Here is a 20,246-nt window from a genome sequence, read left to right on the forward strand (position 1 = left end):
CACAGCCACAAAGTCATAAACCCCGCCCATTTCTACAACTTCGCTTCGTAAAATGTGATTTTAAAGATAACCTTAACCCTAACCTTAACTGCACTGCTAACCTTATGACTAACCATAACTTTAAATGTAGACCAAATAGCACATTTGAGTGATATAGTCACTTTGTGGCTGTAAACCTTTCCGTGTTTTGCTCTTCTTCTCTGGAATCATCAACAACAAAGCTCCACACCGCCACTATGGCTTAGGAGTAGGGCCTACAGTTTCAAATGTAAAGTTTTATTGAAGTCGTGTGTATGGGATAAGCATGGCATACATCGTCCAACGAAATGCTTACTTGAAGGTTCCTTCTCGAGAATGGAACATAAAGTAAATGGCTTAGAATAGAGTAAACATTTTAGCATACATATAATACAGGAAGGATCCATTTTTAAACATGATTTTTATTTGACCTTTATTTAACTAGGCATGTCAGTTAATTAGAACAAATTCTTATTTTCAATGACAGCCTAGGAACAGTGGGTTAACTGCTTTGTTCAGGGGCAGAACAACAGATTTTTAACTATGTTTATATTTATGTTTATATTTATAGTCCGATATTTACAAGTCAGTGGAGGCTGTTGAGGGGTCCGGACACCCCTGATTAAGGTGCCACCAACCTCCTGTGTTACATGTGTATTGGGGAAGGGGGGATGGGGGTCAAGTGTATAAATTGAGCAGTATAATAAGAGTCTGGTAGCAGCAGTTGTGATGTATGTGTAGCATGAATGTATGTGTGTGTGTGTGTATGTCTGTGTGGGTGGGTGGGTGTGTGTGTGCATGAGTGAGTGCTTGTGTGCTATGGTGCAGAGAATCAGAGCAGGTGGTCAATCCAGTTCAAGTGTTCAGCAGTCTAATGGCTTGTGGATAGAAACTGTCTCTGAGTCTGTTGGTATCAGATCTCATGCTCCGATACCATCTGCCTGACTGTAAGGGAGCGAACAACTTGTGGCTGGGGTGTGGGTTCCTTGATGATGCTGCGTGCCTTCCTCAGGCACTTTTTTGAGTAGATGTCTTGGATGGGTGGGAGCACGGTCCCAGTGATGTACTGGGCCATCTTCACCACCCGATGGAAGGCATGCAGAAGCCAAATCAAACTCCGTACCGCATCACCGTGCACCTCTCAATTTTTGTGACAATGCGGAGCGCTCCGTATAGCTCCGCGTTGACATGATTGGTTGATGGTAGGTGGGGGCGGTAGGTCCTGTATAAATACAAACTCACTTCCTTGACAACTTCCTTCACAACAGCTCTGTTCTGCTCCGCTAAGCGCAAGAAGTATGAAAGCCCTGACGTCTGCGGAGGCTGCATCGCAGTAAATGCTGTACAGCCACTTCAGACCCCAGATTGACTATGCAGAGCCTTTTAAGAGTCAGTGTGGAGGAGGTGTTGTTGCCAATTCTCACAACCTGTGGACTGCCTATCAGAAAGTCCAGAATCCAGTTGCAGAGGGTGGTTTTCAGACCCAGGGCTCTGAGCTTGGTGTCGAGCTTGGAGGGAACAATAGTGTTGAATGCTGAACTGTAGTCAATGAACCGCATTCTCACATAGGTGTTCCTCGTTTCCAGTTACGGCTGTGTGAATAGCAATGGAAATGGCATGTCATGGATGAGTGTACCTTTGAGTGGGCCTTTGATGCACTGAGAGTAAATCATAAATCATAGACTAGTAAATGAATACTGTATCTGGACTGACATAATGGTCGTCTTCAGGATAGATTGTTATTTAGCCTATACCCCAGTTTACTTTGAGCTTTTTCCTACATGACGTTGAGCACAAAGTCAAAGTCAAAGATGGCCACCTGGACAACTAGGGCTACATCTCTTCATCTCTATCTTCCCCCAACCCCTGAAAGTCTTACTCAGTCCATCTTCCTGAAACCCACCTCTCCCCTTTTCTTTTTTGTTGTTGTCACTATGTCAGCCTTTGTGCCTTTACTCACATACCCTCTATCTTCTTCTCTCCATTCTCAAGACATTCCTATACAGTAATATGATAATTATAGGCAAACTATGTTGAAAACAATAGATACAATACTGAATGAAAATGCCGCAAAGAAATATTATTCCCCACCCGACTCCAGAAGCCTAATGAGATCACTTTGCTTTTCCTCCCCAATGTAACCCCATAGAATTAGGAATTAGAATACTAGGATCTCTATGTGTAACCCTTGGTGATATGTAGGCCTACTGTAACTTGCTCTATGGACTGGTACAGTATACTATACTTGGGAATACATTTTTGCTTTTTCACGCAGTCTCCCTGGCTGTGCCCCAATTTCTCTCAGCTGGCAGGCACAGCACACTGTGTACACTATACTGTATGTAATCGGTGTCTTTTATGAGCTATACAGCACAGGAAGTCTTATATGGTCTTGGCAGTCAACATGGCTTTCTACTACTTCCACTTGTATACAATATTTGGTTAAATCATATAGAATAACAAAGATAAAATGTGTTGTTGGTCAAATGCACTGACATATTCTTTCTTCGTCTTTATGAGAATGATGAAACAACATCAGGGATAAAGGTACAGTACCTTCAGGGCGGTGTGTTTGTGTGGCTTGGTACCCATGGTTACACTGTCGTAACAGGACTCCCTGAGCTGAACTCACCATCTCCATAGGGTCTGTCTCTGTCTGTCTGTGTACCAGTGGCTACATCATTCCCACAACCCCCATCCACCTGTAGCTGGGACATGACATCTGTCTCTGGGTGATCTTCTTTATGTATTATGTATAAAGGCAGGGAGGTACTGGAGTGTCTGAGTGAAGTCATGGGATTGACAATGTTTGACAATTTGTTTGTGGTTTAACCACTGTATAATCAATGGAAGGCAGATGTCTTAAGTTGGAAGTGGAATCAGCCAGTTAATTGGCTTGTTTGGTTACTGCTTTGCTTCCCAGATTCACCTGGTCCCATGGGGCTCTGGGGGTAGTCATTTGAATCCCCTGCACTGCCCCACCTGGTGCACAAACATCCTGCTGGGCCCAATTACCTGGGAGTGCAAGTCAGAGCACAGCCTTGTTGCTTGGGTGCATGTGTTCTCTGATGATTACCCCATGCCCAAAGATGAACTCACAGTCACACCAAATGGAAGATCTCAAAGCCTTTGTCTGCTATTATACAGTGGACTAGAGTTAAATATTAGAGCTAATGAAATATTTAAATGTAGAGTTTATTGTTTGAATAATTTATCAAAAATATTAGATACTAGTTGTTAGTGGCTGGTTCTGTATTGCTTATTCGTGGTTTTATGTGAGGTAAGATTAGTTGTGTGTCATGCAACCTGATCAATGACACATAAACAAAAATAAACCATAAAAATGTATGAAATCTAAAAACACAAATGAAAAAGGAATTGTTGAGGAGATATACTCCCCTCTGTATTTATTTGGAAGTGAAGCAAACATTTTTTTGCGCCCTATCCTCCAGCATTTTGGATTTGAGATAAGATGTTTCATATGAGGCGATAGCACAGAATGACATCTTTTATATTAGGGTATATTCTAACATACGTATCTGTTTTACTGTTTAGAAATGAAAGCACTTTATGTATCTAGTCTCCCCATTTGAAATGTGTTATTTTTTTCATAAGTATTTGCACAAATTCACAAAGATCATAACCCCCCAAAAATGCTGCCCTCCCCTGTTATTGGTCATGATGAGAGGTTAGCATATCTTGGGGGTATGATCTTTGTGCCTCTGTAACTTTCTCATCATTATTCACAATCCACATATGATGATCTGTTATCATGGTAGCATCCACATTAACCCACTTATTCCCAAATTTGTATGCCATTAGTGACACTAAAATGTCATCCATATTTATTTATATTTTTACAAGTAAAAAAGGTATGTTGCTTCTAGAGGCCGTGTGGAACGCAGTAGTGAGTGTTGCTACGCGTTTCAGCATTTGGCGGTCCCGTTCTGTGAGCTTGTGTGATCTATCGCTTCTTGGATGAGCCGTTGTTGCTCCTAGACATTTCCACTTCACAACAACAGCACTTACAGTTGACCGGGGCAGCTCTAGCAGGGCAGACATTTTACAAATGGACTTGTTGGAAAGTTCACTTCCTATGACGGTACCACGTTGAAAGTCACTGAGCTCTTCAGTAAGGCCATTCTCATGCCAAGGTTTGTCTATGGAGATTGCATGGCTGTGTGCTCGATTTTATACACCTGTCAGCAACGGGTGTGGCTGAAATTTGAAGGGGTGTCCACATACTTTTGTATATATATATTGTATGTAAAGGCTAATGGATAATGGTAAAATAATCTGTAAGATCATCTTGATCAAGTATATCTATAACCAACTCACCTTCAATCTACTGAAAAAATAAATAATCTTATATGATTAAATATATATAATAAGTTAGAGACACTGTATTTTCCCATTGGTCATAAATGTAACTGCTGAGATATTTTCATATACCACGAGCATCATGGATTCAATGTATTGAAAATGAAGGCACATATGTTATCTACAGTAGCTAGTGCCTTTAAACATTATATTTACAAAAATATATGTTACAAAAAAAAATATCGAAGTATTTTTTTTTCAAGCTGTTGAATACAGACTTCTGGTGCCAAATTTGTCCTTAGAAGTAGGCCTTGGAAATGTATGTGTCATGTGTGCTCCCTCTCCGGCCTCTAGGTCACCAGGCTGCTCGTTATGGCGCACACCCGCCAACATTGTTATGCGCACCTGCGCGTCGTCAGACTCACCTGGACTCCATCACTTCCCTGATTACCTTCCCTATATATGCCACTCCCTTTGGTTCCTTCCCCAGGTGTCATTGTTTCAGTTTGTTTCATGTCTGTGGGCTGTTAGTGGTTCTCGTTTTGGATTATGTTTATTTTATTAAAACACTCACTCCCTGAATTTGCTTCCCGACTCTCAGCGCATATCATTACAGTATGCTTGTTCTTGTGACAATTTAGAGAAATCCTATGAAACTTCTCTGAATCATACTTCACAACTTAGTAATGCATAATACATGACTGTTGATAAGTACAACTTTAATCTCTAGAGCCTGTAAAGTAAAAAAAAAAAGTTTTATCTCTCCATTTTTCACCGATGGGATTAAATGGGTTCTAGAAGTGTTTATAAACATATTCTATTCTTATTATCAACAAGTGACTCCAAAATTACACAATACATGATGTACCATTCATTTCTATTGGGCACAACATGCTCTGAAACACAACCAAAACAAACAGCAAATGTACCCAGCAAGTTTGTATAGCCACAAGCTGTAATCATTGTGTGCTATGGATATGGGACCAAATTCGACACTTTTGACTACTTTAATACACATAAGTGAATTTGTCCAAATACTTATGACACCTTCCAATGGGGGAGGGGGGGACAAGCGCATAAAGTGCTTTCATTTCTAAATGGTGAAACAAATGAAAGGTTATGTTCTGTATTGTCAATTTATATGAAACATTTGATCTCACATCCAAAATTCCGGAGCATAGAGCAAATGAAAAGTTTTAGCTTCACTGTCCAAATAAATAAGTAGGGGAGTGTATAGTTAAACCAAATAAATAAGTAGGGGAGTGTATAGTTAAACCAAATAAATAAGTAGGGGAGTGTATAGTTAAACCAAATAAATAAGTAGGGAAGTGTATAGTTAAACCAAATAAATAAGTAGGGGAGTGTATAGTTAAACCAAATAAATAAGTAGGGGAGTGTATAGTTAAACCAAATAAATAAGTAGGGGAGTGTATAGTTAAACCAAATAAATAAGTAGGGGAGTGTATAGTTAAACCAAATAAATAAGTAGGGGAATGTATAGTTAAACCAAATAAATAAGTAGGGGAGTGTATAGTTAAACCAAATAAATAAGTAGGGAAGTGTATAGTTAAACCAAATAAATAAGTAGGGGAGTGTATCGTTAAACCAAATAAATAAGTAGGGGAGTGTATAGTTAAACCAAATAAATAAGAAGGGGAGTGTAATAGTTAAACCAAATAAATAAGTAGGGGAGTGTATAGTTAAACCAAATAAATAAGTAGGGGAATGTATAGTTAAACCAAATAAATAAGTAGGGGAGTGTATAGTTAAACCAAATAAATAAGAAGGGGAGTGTAATAGTTAAACCAAATAAATAAGTAGGGGAGTGTATAGTTAAACCAAATAAATAAGTAGGGGAGTGTATAGTTAAACCAAATAAATAAGTAGGGGAGTGTATAGTTAAACCAGTCAAAAAAAGAAAACTGTTGCTAGGCTATCAGCTAAATTGACACAGCCCTATATAGCTCAGCTGTATAGACCTCCAGTCAGTGTTACAGGTTTGTAAAGCTGGTCTGGTGGTCTTTTCTCTCAGTTCATTTCAGTACCACCATGTCTATGACTCCATGGCCTTTCACCAGTTTTACCTGCAGGGACCCAAACAGTGCGCCGGTTTATTTTATTTCAGTTTAGTACTAGTCCAGCACACCTGAGTTTAACAAATCAACTAATCATCAAGCCCTTGATCAGTTGAGTGAGGTACTGTATGTTAGTACTGCCTTAGAGAATATGTTTAGATACTGCTTTAGAGAATATGATTAGATAGATGTATGTATGTATTCTGACCAAGAATGTACTTTTACCTCAAGGTTTTACTATTACTTATACCTTGTACCTTTTACTGTGTTACACTCCAATAGTAGTTCAATTATGATGTTGTTCTGTATAGCCATGCACTTTGTTAATTCATTTGAATCTTCAACGTGAGCTCAGGTCATAGGGAAAAGGCGTGTTTGAGACGAGGAAGAGAAGCCATGCCGGATAAGGCGTGGTTCTCAACTGTAAAGCTGATGTCATACATGCACGAACACACATACCCCAGTGGACTCTCAGTAGGTTGACCCGACCAATCACAGTGAAGGAGACACACCTGCTTGGTGCTTGGTGCAAGGTGATTGGTTACATCGTGGAGAGACACTGAGGTAGGGCTGGTAGGTGTACATGTAAACCAAGCCCTTTACAAACTGAGACTCTTTGCATTAGGAGCTTAACCAGGTAACATCATAACCACTTCGGGGCCCCTTGTCGATGGACATCACCCGAAACCTCTACCTCTGATGTCTTCCTTCTACATCAACTGATCAACTGATCTCCTGAATCTCGGAGGCCTCTGCCTTTTGAATCTGACCCACTAATGGAAGAAATCATTCATCGTTCAGCAAGAAGAGGAAAGAGGGAAGAGGAAGAAAAAACACAACAAGACCCGGCAACACAATGGTATCTCTTGTTATGTCTTCTGGCTCTCTGGCTGCTCCAAGGAAGGATAGAGTACCTCGTAATTATAAAACCAAAGTTTTTAAACAGTCATATCTTTATACTTTTTTCTTAATTGTTGTCAGATTTTTTACTTTAACTTTTATGCAAGGGACTTTTTGAAAATAATCATATCACTACCACAGAATAATATTATTTTAAGGACCGTATTTGTATATTGTATTTGTATATTTTCCTGTTTTACTTATCTGCAGTAAGATTTTTCTTATGGGAAAACAAGTCAAGTTTGAAGGGTGTTTGACTGTGATGGCATCAGATTAGAGACACCTGTCATTTCACGGAGGAAGCCTCTCTCCCTAGTTTATGCTCTAAACAGAGGAGAATGGAAAACCTCTATTCTTTGACTAGACAAACCAGTTACGGCACATATGTCTAAAACCTCTCAACAGAATGAGTTGTGTCAACAGTTTCTCAATACCACTATGTACAGGATAAGCAAATCATGATGGCCTCTCATGGATGAATTTACTTGATGCTGTGGTTGATATGCTGTAAAAAGACAGTTTCTCTATTCAGTGATTTAAAAACAAATTCTACTCAGACAATTGTTCAGCTCCAGATTTACAGGGGAAAAGGCAGAGAGTTATTTTCAGTACAGTAGATGTAACTGGCATGCTTGCTCTTCTCACAGAATAACTTCAAAAGGCTCTGGTCAGGCTTGTTCTTACTTGTTTTTTACTGGTATGATTAGAGAAGAGACTAAATAGGAGCTTTCCCCCTTCTCATTCAACTGGAAGATGCGATAGGAAAATGCATTAAAACAGTCTGTTTTAGGCAGTAGTTGATGCTACTGTATACACAACCAACACCTGTCATCTACAGGTAATGATAATGTCATTTTCTCAAGATATCATTGTATATGGCTTTTTATGATTTCCTCCTGCGAGAATAAGATACATCATGTGGCGATGTGCATAGCCTCATATACACTACGTGTGGTAAAAATGTATAAGGATATAATGTTGTTCACAGGTGAGAGGTCAAGTAGTGCATAGCTTGGTTTTGTGTGGTTTTAAGACCGTGCAGCCATTTTGTCAGAATGACTAAGCACCCGGTTGGGTCCTTTGTTTCATTTCTGTTTGTTCGCGCATGCAAAACACTCAGGGTAGGTGGTGACCATGCAGATGCTGATTTACCAGTATGGCTTTGAAGCAAAATAGATTTTTGCATATTGCGTAAAGTCATATCTATATTTGTATCAGTTGAAATGTATCAAAATACTGTTCAAACAATTTAGAGGTTTATTAAATTATTCAAGAGCAAAGCTATTATTGTTAAAACGTCATGTTAACCCTATAGTAAGGTTTTACTCAGGAGTATTGAAAACAATTTAATCCAAGGAGAATATAATATCACATCCTCCTTAGACCCGGGGATAGATTAGGGACAAGACTAGGGATAAGGATCAGATTATTATTTGATAGAGTCCAAATATGTAAATTGTTTGTGTTTCAAATTGCTTCCTTGTTTAATTGTACTTTCAGCCTCCTAAAATATTTGTTCTCTATTTTCTTTCCCTCTCTCCTTTTCTCCCACTGAGGGCCTCTAGTGCTGGTCTGTCTACTGAAATGGTGCCTGGCTGATGACTGGGAGGGATCAGGGCATGTCTGTGGGGTTTGCCTTTCATGGGGCCTTGAATGACCCGAGAGAGACTGGATGTGGCTCTCTCTTGGGCTCCAAGGGGAAATTTGAGATATGTCCCCCTCTACTTTCTCCTTTTACAACTCCTGACTTAAAAAAAATAATACTGCTCTATTCACAACGGTAAGATTACAAGTGTTTCTGTTTGATTTCCTTCTCAGTCCCCCTCTCCCAGAGTATTGTCCAACATTTTCACCTGCTCCCACTGCCATACAACCTTTCCTGCTCTCACAACATTTGCATCAAGTAATGTTTGCTTTGCTTGTTTCAGAGCAAAACCTTTTCTTTATGCTTGTTCTGACAGCAATGGAGGCTATGTATTTTGAACATTAATTAATTTTTAAATATATATATTTTTCACCTTTATTTAACTAGGCAAGTCAGTCAAGAACAAATTATTATTTACAATGACGGCCTGCCGGGGAACAGTGGGTTAACTGCCTTGTTCAGGGGCAGATTTTTACCTTGTCTGCTCAGGGGATTTGATCCAGCAACTTTTTGGTTACTGGCTCAACGCTCTATCCACTAGGCTACCTGCCGCCCCAAAAGAAAGAGATCAAACAATATTTTACTTGTAGACTGTCAAACATCTACTACTGAAAGTAATGTTACTTCACATGAAAGGGCTAATGTAATTGGACAATATGTATATGGTAAAATAACACAATAACAATTTTTAAATGCTATGATAATGTATTTACCAGTGCAGGAACAGTGTGATTTGTGCACAGTGCATACAGTTTGTACATATAGGTATTTAGGCTTGCCATAACAAAGTGGTTGAATAGTCATTGACTCAAGACATTTCAGCTTTTAATTCCACTTTGACATTATACAATATTGTGTTTAGATCAGTGACACCAAACCTCAATTTAATCAAATTCAGGCTACAACAACACAACAAAATGTGTAAAAAGCAAAGGGGTTTGAATACTTTCTGAAGGCACTGTAGCTGTTGTGTAATGTATAATGTTTGCCATGAAATGTCAATGAGGGCATTCTACAATGTTGCTGGCAGTTTGCCAATGTGGCAATGATAAAGAAATAATATAGTTAACTCTATTATGGTTCAACAGTCATAATCTAGTATGACTAGGATTGCAAAGGGAGGGTATATTTCTGGAAACTTTCACATTTACCAGTAAACTGCCGGAATTTTGGGTTCTTTCAAGGATGTTATGTAATCTATTGCAAGACATGTAGTGGCCCATTTGGGTACTTCAGATGTCTGTAATAATCTCTGACCCTCTGTGTGGCTTTATCACATGTAAAATATATGAAATAATGAAATAAGAGATTTAAAAAATAAACAATTAAATGACAAAGCTGTAAAACACTATCCTAAATATAAACCATCAACTTAGTGAACACCATTGGTGTTTAATATGAGGGTTTCAGCATGAAATATCCTTAAGATTTTTTTTTACACACTTTTATTTATTTGACTATGTCATTATGTATTTGTTGTCAATGTTTGATCTTCTAATTGGTGGCAGTTGTTAGTATATGGAAGACAGTCAATAGTTAGAAGAATTCCATTAAAAATAATAACATTGAAAATAATGCCATTGTTGATCAGATGCTTATTATTAATTGGGCGATTTTCTCTTGAACCATATGGCCTATTTACTAGAAACTCATGGACAGCGTGGCCACAGATATATAAAAAAATGAATACTATATATGAATACATTTTTTAAAAAGTTATTCAAGTATAAATTACCAAAGTTACAATAGATTGCCATAGATTTTCTGTTCATTACCAAAATTCCTTAAGATTCCAGTAACTTCAGTAAATTACCGGTGGCTTTGCAACCCTAACTATGACATACTCTGATAAATCTAGACATGACAGTAGTCTGATTTCTGAAGTCAGTCCAGTTTTTCTGATATTCCTGTCACTGTGGTACTCTAGAATACTAAATGATTGACATCATACTTTAGCGGTTTGATGCAGCTGAAGCTTGACTTTGCGATGGCCCAGTGCCATACTTTTTAAAACTAACAGCGCAGATCGCATAACGTCAAGGAACTTTTGTAAAACCGCAGCCTCTTAAATGATAGTTTAGGTTCTTGGATCATAAAAAGGAACGGTTTTGTAGCGTTTGGATAATTATTAACAGTGACTTAGTCTACTGATGTTGTTGCACAATTATTGAATGAAACCATCAAAAAAATCCGTCAGGGTTGGTAAACACAGCAGTCAGTAAGTGCTTTTCTGGACCAGTAGCCTCCCCTATTGACACTGTCCGCATCTGTGTTGCTCTTGTAAATGAAATGTTGATATTTGGATGGCCATCTCCATCTTACAAGGCAGTTTTGGATGTCATAACTCTCTCTAATACTGCCTGGTAATGATGATGATGACCCCCTGCAAGCGTCATAGAGTCAACACATAACACACAAACACAATCCCGTTTAGCACTGCATTTTCTTAGTCCTTGAGCCAGTAGTAATATCTTATGAGTTGCTGGTAGCTTTGAGTAGTATTCTAAGGGTTGTGTAGACTTAGATATGCTCTGAGTTGGATATAGATAGATATAGTTATGTGCTTTTGATATTCACTTTCTCTGGCTTCCAGGACACATCTTACCTGACAGTGCTCGGCTGTACACAGATGTTCTAACACTGTCTGGTAATGATGTTCCCTGAAAGACCTTCAAACAACCACATCAATAATCCCAACAACCAATAGGGGTGCAACGGCACTGTAGCATACCTGAAGCAGGAAGCATTTGCTGTTTGTAAATAGTTTTTGGTACATTTTCTGGTCAATGCTATATGTGCAATAGTGAGGCCCTTGTATGGCATTGTCATAGTTCAGTTGTAGACTCCAAATCAGGTGATCTCCAGTTTACAGTACAGCACATGAAAATATGGATGCTGTAGTAGGGTAGTTATTTTTAAAGGACTACATAGGTAAATAATAAGATGATGGAACAACAACCAGAACAGGTGACACACACTAGACAGTGAAGGCTGACAGAGATAGTCCCATAGGAAAAGAGATTGACGCTGTCTGTGGTGAACACCTTCTGCCTAACCCCCCTTTTGTGATAGGTAGTTCCTTCCTACCTCCTGCCTTTTGTGTAGATTTTCCACCCCACCCAGTAGTTAAAGAATACCAGTGAAATTACTGTTGCAGTAGGAGCCACTTCCTCTACCCCTCCCCCAGTCGGAGCTGAGCCTGTGCTTTAGTTGGCTTGTGATTGGTCCAGCGCTACTGTACCTGCGTGGCATATTGTGTAGCTGACACCTGAGATCTGTGTGAGAAAAATAAACAGAACGATCTCTATTGCTCTCCTACTCTCATACTCTCTCTCTCTCTCTCTCTCTCTCTCTATTCTCTTTTATAACTCTCAACCTATTTATAACTCTCAACCAATTGGCCTGTTTTTCTATTCAACACACTATTTTTCAAGGAAAAGTGAAGGGAGACGAGGAACTAGGCTGCTCCCACCTGGTACTCTACCCTTAGAGACAGCTGTACATAGAGTCATTGAAAACTGGTAACATTAATGTTTACATACTGTTTTACCCACTCTATATGTATATACTGTATTTTAGTCATGGATCATCCTATATAACTACTGTTGTACGCATCTTTTCTATTAATATGCTGTCTAACACACTACATTATATGCATACTGTATACAGTACCAGTCAAAAGTTTAGACACACCTACTCATTCAAGGGTTTTTCTTTATATTTACTATTTTCTACATTGTAAAATAATAATTAAGACATGCAAACTATGAAATAACACATACAGAATCATTTAGTAACCCAAAAAATGTTAAAGTGTTATTTGAGATTTGAGATTCTTCAATGTAGCCACTCACAGGTTTGCACACTCTTGGCATACTCTCAACCAGCTTCATGACGTAGTCACCTGGAATGCATTTCAGTTAACAGGTGTTCCTTGTTAAAAGTTAATTTGTGGAATTTCTTTACTTCTTAATGCGTTTGAGACAATGTTGTGTTGTGACAAGGTAGGGGTGGTATACAGAAGCTAGCCCTATTTGGTGAAAGACCAAGTCCATATTATGGCAAGAACAGCTCAAATAAGCAAAGTAAAACGACAGTCCATCGTTACTTTAAGACATGAAGGTCTGTCCATGCAGAACATTTCAAGAACTTTGAAAGTTTCTTCAGGCACAGTCGCAAACACCATCAAGTGCTATGATGATACTGGCTCTCATGAGGACCGCCACAGGAAAGGAAGACCCAGAGTTTCCTCTGATGCAGAGGATAAGTTCATTAGAGTTACCAACCTCAGATTGCAGCCCAAATAAATACTTCACAGAGTTCAAGTAACAGACACATCTCAACATCAACTGTTCAGAGGAGAAAGCATGAATCAGGTCTTCATGGTGGAATTGCTGCAAAGAAACCACTACTAATGGACACCAATAATAAGAAGAGACTTGCTTGGGCAAAGGAACATGAGCAATGGACATTAGACTGGTGTAAATCTGTCCTTTGGTCTGATGAGTGCAAATATGAGATTTTTGTTTCCAACCACAGTGTCTTTGTGAGACGCAGAGTAGGTGAACAGATGATCTCTGCATGTGTGGTTCCCACCGTGAAGCATGGAGCAGGAGGTGTGGGGGTCTTTGCTGGTGACACTGTCAGCGATGAATTTAGAACTCAAGGCACACTTAACCAGCATGGCTGTTGGAGAAGCATTCCTCATGAAGCTGGCTGAGAGAATGCCAAGAGTGTGCAAAGCTGTCATCAAGGCAAAGGGTGGCTACTTTGAATAATCTAAAATCTAAAATACTTTTTTGGTTACTACATTATTCCATGTCTGTTATTTCCTAGTTTTGATGTCTTCACTATTATTCTACAATGTAGAAGATATATAAAAATAAAGAAAAACCTTTGAATGAGTAGGTGTGTCCAAACTTTTGACTGGTACTGTATATATTTATATTCCAGTCTTTGACATAGAAACTTCCGATATTTATATTTTTCTGGATAATGTGTATATTGTTTTATTATTTTGCATTCTGCTCCATCTACAATAATTTCTGCAAATCTGTGTATGCAGTCAATAAACTTTGATTTGAAAATGTATGCACAGATGACTGTAATTCGCTTTGGATAAAAGAGTCTGCTCAATGGCATATTTTATTATATTATAATTTGAATCATTTTATCAGACTGTGTGTTCTCAAACAATAGGTTGACTGTACAAGTCAATGGACAACAGAGATAAAAGCAGAAGGTGATTGAGGTGTTTCAAAGGTGATGTTTGTCAAGGGCTGTACTTCTGAGTTCTGGTTTAACACACAGATATCGAATCACCTCTTTGCGTACTCATTCTGTTCTCTGAAATTGTAGGCCAATTACATCATTCATTTGCATGTCCTTTTAAAGTTCAAATTATTGAAAGATTGTGTCATCTTGCCTTTTGACATGTTTTGCTCCACTGATAAACTATTAACTCTGATAGATTTTTACATTTTTCACCACTGGTACCTTGATGTATTTCTATAAACTATTCCAATTCTCCAACATTTCTGTCTTCTGTCTTCACAGCTTGTCTGTCATCAAGCTGCTGTAGCTACAAAGACCCTGGCTACTTTCCTCTGATGCTCCTACCTTAACCTTGTAATTGTCGTCTTACCAGACAAGTTTAGATCTAGCTACTCTGTCTAATACTGTCTGGTAATGCCGTCCATTACAAGGTGTCTCATCGCTCTTTCTCTGTCAGTCTCTTGGACAATCCTGTACAAATGAACTGGTATCGGGTCATGTGATGTTTTTTCACCCCTCAATGATTTCTCCAATTACTGGCTTAGAATGTTTAATTGCAGGTCCATTTTTTGGTGGAATTATGTATTTGTATGTAAAATGTCTTGAACAGATATTTGCTGACAGTATTTAGTTGATTATGTTAATAAAGGTCATCAACGTTCTTTTGTGCTTTTCATTATCATATGAATCATTATAAACAGCATGAGCGAGCCCCCACGAATTCACACCCACCCACCCACCCACCCACCCACAAACACATACACACACGCACACACTGAGCAACTCACACACACACATATTATTAAGTAATAATGCCAGAAGGGGTGTGGTATATGGCCAATATACCACAGCTAAGGGCTGTTCTTATGCACAACACAACGCAGAGTGCCTGGACACAGCCCTTAGCCGTGGTATATTGGCCATATATCACAAACCACTGAGGTGCCTTGTTGCTATTATAAACTGGATACTAACGTAATTGGAGCAGTAAAAATAAATGTTTTGTTATACCCTTGTGGTATAAGGTCTGATATACCACGGCTGTCAGCCAATCATCATTCAGGGCTCTAACCACCCAGTTTATAATTGCTGATTAAGCATGATTACACCACCTAGAACAGACTGATGCTGCCACACATGAAGCATAGATGGGAGTCTCAATTTTTAAAATATATATCTACCGCTAAAAAAAAGCTTATATCTTCAGTCGTTGTACTATACTTTTTGTGCACTAGGTGGCGGTAAAGTTCCATTCTGAACTCAGGAAATAAAGAAAATGCATTTCCGGCACAGTGCACATACGGGGGTATTACTTCCGGTTTCTACCACAGTTGCCGTTAGACAGTTTTCATTGATACAGCGCACAATATTCGCTACTTTGCAGTTTTAGTATATTTATTTATACAATTACTCTAGATTTGTTTAGTCACCATGTCGGGAATACCACCAGATACCTGGCAGCCACCCACAGTGAGCCTGGAGACAACGTAAGTTCTCATAGCTTGCTAGCCTAACTAACCTTAGCTAAATGTTTTGAGTGAATGAATAGCTAACGTTAGCTAGTTAGCTAACTCGTTCGGAGTTACGCAAATCATGTTTTTCGAATACCAAATGCTGTCCATTGGTTAATTTAATATCCGATGGAAAATGAATGCTCCATCTTAGCAACATGTCATGCCCTGTCTTGTGTTCCAGAATGGGTACAATTGCAGTGGAACTATACTGGAGACATGCTCCCAAAACCTGCAAAAACTTTTCTGAGTTGGCCAGGAGAGGTTACTATAACAACACAAAGTTTCATCGTATCATCAAGGACTTCATGGTGCAGGGAGGAGACCCCACAGGAACAGGTGAGACAGACACACACACACAGATATATACACACTAACATAGATGAGGCCTGGAGAAATTCTTCAGAATGCCACTTGTTCCACTGCCAGACTTTTGTCTTCCTGAGCATGAATCAGCTGTTCACTTTCTTTTTTGATGCATTCAGAATGTTCCAGGGAGACAGAAAAGAAGAGCCACTAACTCAAATGATGACTAAATCTGTTGATGTCAACATCAGATTCTTACTCCCTGTAATGTGTGTTGCTTATAGGTCGTGGCGGTGCCTCCATATTTGGCAAAGAGTTTGAAGATGAACTTCACCCCGACCTGAAATTCACAGGTAACAATAGTCTCACAGTAATGAATTGAAAAAAACATATCATAGTACCAAAATGTAGTATTTTTATGGTGCTTTCTACTGCTCTCTTATGATGCTCTCTCCCTAGGTGCAGGGATCCTAGCGATGGCCAATGCAGGACCAGATACAAATGGAAGCCAGTTCTTCCTGACCCTGGGGCCTACTCAGTGGTTGGATGGGAAGCACAGTATCTTTGGGAGGGTATGCCAAGGTATGGCAGTGGTCAACCGCGTCGGCATGGTGGAAACAAACACACAAGACCGACCTGCCGATGACATAAAAATCCTCAGGACGACTGTACCCAACTGAGATGCATTCATACAACCAAGGGCTACATTTATTTGTACATTCATTTTGTCATGATTTTTTTTGTAATAAATGCCTTTGAATTAATTTTGGTATTCTCAAATCAATAATATAACCATTGTCATAATCGCTTAAATTGTTGTGGGGGTAGGGTGTGTGGGTAAAATCACTGGGCAAGGCCCACCCCCATCTTTAAAAAAAAAATTATTACCGTATTACAACCTATATGTTGTGATAATTGCGTTTGTTTGCTCTATAAGCCGTTGGTTCATATGCCTTGCAAACGTATTGGCCTAAGGCCGAGACAATAAGATGCATTGACAGAATAAATTCAACCACACCTATGTTTCATCATAAATCCGGAGAGCAACCTCTGTTACATGACTTACAGCATGGTCAAGCAAGTGAATGCTTCCAACATTTTCGGACTACTAAACAACTTGATTTAGAACCAGAGTTACCGCAAAGAAAACAGGAGCTGCCTCCACTATTCCAGCAACCACTTCAACATCATCAAATCACCTATGCTTAGTCTACAACTAAATGATTCCAAAAACAATTTAGGGCAATCAAAGTAAGCTAAATATGATGTAGCTGTCCATAATTCTGACTTCTCTGTGCGTATGTACGTGCACGTGTTTGTGCAAGTAGAAAAAACATGCTGACACCCTATTTGTAGAGAAATGCCAATGCCACCTTCCTCTCATGTTGACGAAGCAGTCTGACTCGTACAGTACACGCTTTTATTTTTTGTTTTCGTAGGCTACCTGGCTAAAATGCTTTCTCGCTAGCCTAACTTTTTCATTGGCAACAATGAGCCAGGCCAGCTAGTTAACATTAGCCTACTACATCTGGCTACATATCGAACTTCCATCCTCTCAAGCCAGGGGCACAATGTATGAATTAATGGTTGGATCAGATTTGACGTTATTGGCCAGTAGGGAGAATTAAGTAAAACCACAAGTCCAAATCCCTATTTCCATCCATGTCTAATTTAGTGAACTAGCAACCAGAGGACAACAACACAAGGCTACAATTCAAGTTTTATTTTCTGTCATGCGTTTTGCTCTCGATGTGACTTTAGTGAATCCAAATCCAAACTAGCTTCCCTTGACACTTTTTGTGATGCGCCTGGACCATTCATAGCTGAGTTCCCTCAGTTTAGCTCAACGGTTGATTGGCTATTATTTTATACTTTTTTATCAAGGGAGGCCAAATGCTCGCTGGCTTCCCCTGCGTACAATGCTACTGGCGGCAACAATGTCATATTCCTTTTGACCAGACAGCATCAGATAGATGGCCTACACATACAGATATAGAGGGGTACTGTTTCGCTCCCTCGGATGCTTTCTCTGGTGATATAGTACATTCAGTCTCTTGCAAACTGAAAGAAAATTATGAAGCACAGAGACGAAAGATACATTATTTTATTTTTTTGAATTGTTTTATTGGTCAATTTTGAATACACGCCACTGTGGGTGACATGGTCGGAGTGACAAACTTGAAATAAGTCTGTGAGCAGCAATGAATGGGGTTCACAGTATGACTGAAAGGACACAAGATCAGTTGGATAACAAAGTAAGAACTCTATCATGTAGGAACTATCTTCGTTTATGTGCGATCATGAGTCTAAAAACAAAATGTAGTGAATCTGAAGTTTGGTTCACGAGGAGAAGGTTATTGCAGATTATTTAGCATGAATCGTTTCCTTATTTTTTTAGATATAAAAAACTGAATAACCAGTTTCCCAGTCCCTGCCGATGGAAAAACATCACCTCAGCACGATGCTGCCACCACCGTCCTTCATTGCAAATAAAAAAATATTTTAATTACAGGTTGTAATGCAAAGAAATAGGAAAAACGCCAAGGGGGATGAATACTTTTGCAAGGCACTGTTACTAAGCCATATTTTCTCAAACTAATGAGCCTATATTCCAAATTTGGTGTCATTTGGTCCTATAGTTCATGAGGAAGAATTCTATATATTTTGCGTATGTCCTAATATGCATCTATGTGGCCATCTTTGAATGCATCAAAGTTATTTTCTCAAACTCTTTAGGGACGATTGTGATGAGTCCAAAGACCAAATTTGGAGTGAATCTGACTTTTAGTCTATTTTTTTTTAATTATTGTTTTAAGCATTACCATTACAGTTTCTAAAAAGGGGAATAGTTCATTTAACAATTTTTTAAAGATCTCAATGTCAAACTTAACATGGTAATCATGGTAATGTCTTCAAGTTGATAGGTCACTGTGAAGTTCATTTACAACGGATTTAAATGGACACGTCAAATCGGATTTCCTGATTTATCAGTTTCTCAGCCATGTCTTAACCAATCAAATTGAGGCAAATTTGTTTAACATGAGGAAAGACACCTACATACAAAGTTTTAAGTCTAGGTCGAACGGGGCGGCGGATATGAGGATGTGAGACTGCTTCAGTGCCAACTATAGGCCAATCGGTGGCATTCTTTTAGAACAATTTTCTCATGGCCTCTAGTTTCTGTGTGCAAATCTAGAAAACAAAGTTATCAATCTAGGTTGTTATCTAGGCTTGAGTTATTTGACCATGTCAGCTTAGCTGAGAACCCCTAAATATGCCTGCTGTTTCTTATCTGATGCTTGCAGATAACTCTCAACCTATAACTTGAACAGACTACCTCTGGAGGGAGACAAACAACAAAGCATACTGTAGGCCTTTTATTTCATTAGACGGTTATGTGACATAAGAGATAGCCAACTCTTGTGGACACAGATAGGATGTTTTGGTTATAATGCTTGGTAATCTCCCTATAGCTTAAGGCAAGTTTCCCCAAGTGACATTTTTTTTAAATTTAGCCCCACAAGTTTTCTGAGCAAATATTATATCATTATATATTATATCTGTTTGGGGTTCTTGCGGTCAATTTGCAGTCTACAAATTATTTGTAATTATGTTCCACCCCCCGACCATCCGCTCAAGAAAAAATTGTCCTGCGGCTAAATCTAGTTGATGATCCCTGGTTTAAGGGTTATCCAAGTTCACCTGGCACCTGCCCTTAGCAGGGTTTCGACTACTCATTTACCGGCTCCCACGGTTCATTGCATAAGATGCCAAACTTGCGTGCCAATTTGACAAAGGACCAAATTCACTGAAACGTTTTGTAACATCTAAAAGGTCCCTTATACAACCTTGGAAATCTGCCAATTTAGGAGGATTTTATGGATCCTGATTTTGTCCGTAGGCTATATTATAACACAGTTCTGAGTCTCGAGTACACAACTGGGTCAAAGACAGAACGTGTCCTAAGAGATAACATTTCTTTAATCATGACATTTTCAATTATCATTTTTAGCATTCAATGTGTAAGCAAATTTGGATCGGTTACAGGAAGGTATAAGGAAGTAGGTATAAGGAAGTAATACCGAAGACAAGATTCCAACATTAGTTGGAGACCACTGCCATATCTGTAACTCATCATAATGAATCTGAAGTAGAGTTTCTCCATGAGCAAGCAAATCTTATATAACTGAATTAATT

General features: G+C 38.9%; 1 protein-coding gene across 1 annotated transcript; it reads left to right on the forward strand.

Annotated features, from left to right (window-relative positions):
* The first annotated feature begins 15,528 nt into the window (after positions 1-15,528).
* On the forward strand, positions 15,529-16,813 carry ppil1 (peptidylprolyl isomerase (cyclophilin)-like 1). Its single transcript, XM_024386246.2, has 4 exons — positions 15,529-15,719; positions 15,928-16,082; positions 16,334-16,402; positions 16,509-16,813. The coding sequence occupies exons 1-4, from the start codon at positions 15,664-15,666 to the stop codon at positions 16,727-16,729; spliced, it is 501 nt and encodes a 166-aa protein (XP_024242014.1). The 5' UTR covers positions 15,529-15,663; the 3' UTR covers positions 16,730-16,813.
* The last annotated feature ends 3,433 nt before the right edge of the window (positions 16,814-20,246 follow it).

This window comes from Oncorhynchus tshawytscha, linkage group LG02, assembly GCF_018296145.1.
Source record: "Oncorhynchus tshawytscha isolate Ot180627B linkage group LG02, Otsh_v2.0, whole genome shotgun sequence".
Classification (NCBI taxonomy): domain Eukaryota; kingdom Metazoa; phylum Chordata; class Actinopteri; order Salmoniformes; family Salmonidae; genus Oncorhynchus; species Oncorhynchus tshawytscha.

Coding starts and splice junctions, on each gene's coding strand:
- ppil1 (XM_024386246.2), top strand. CDS start 15,664: ATGTCGGGAATACCACCAGATACCTGGCAGCCACCCACAGTGAGCCTG. Junction 16,083..16,333: donor AGGAGACCCCACAGGAACAG/GTGAGACAGACA, acceptor TGTTGCTTATAG/GTCGTGGCGGTGCCTCCATA. Junction 16,403..16,508: donor CCCCGACCTGAAATTCACAG/GTAACAATAGTC, acceptor CTCTCTCCCTAG/GTGCAGGGATCCTAGCGATG.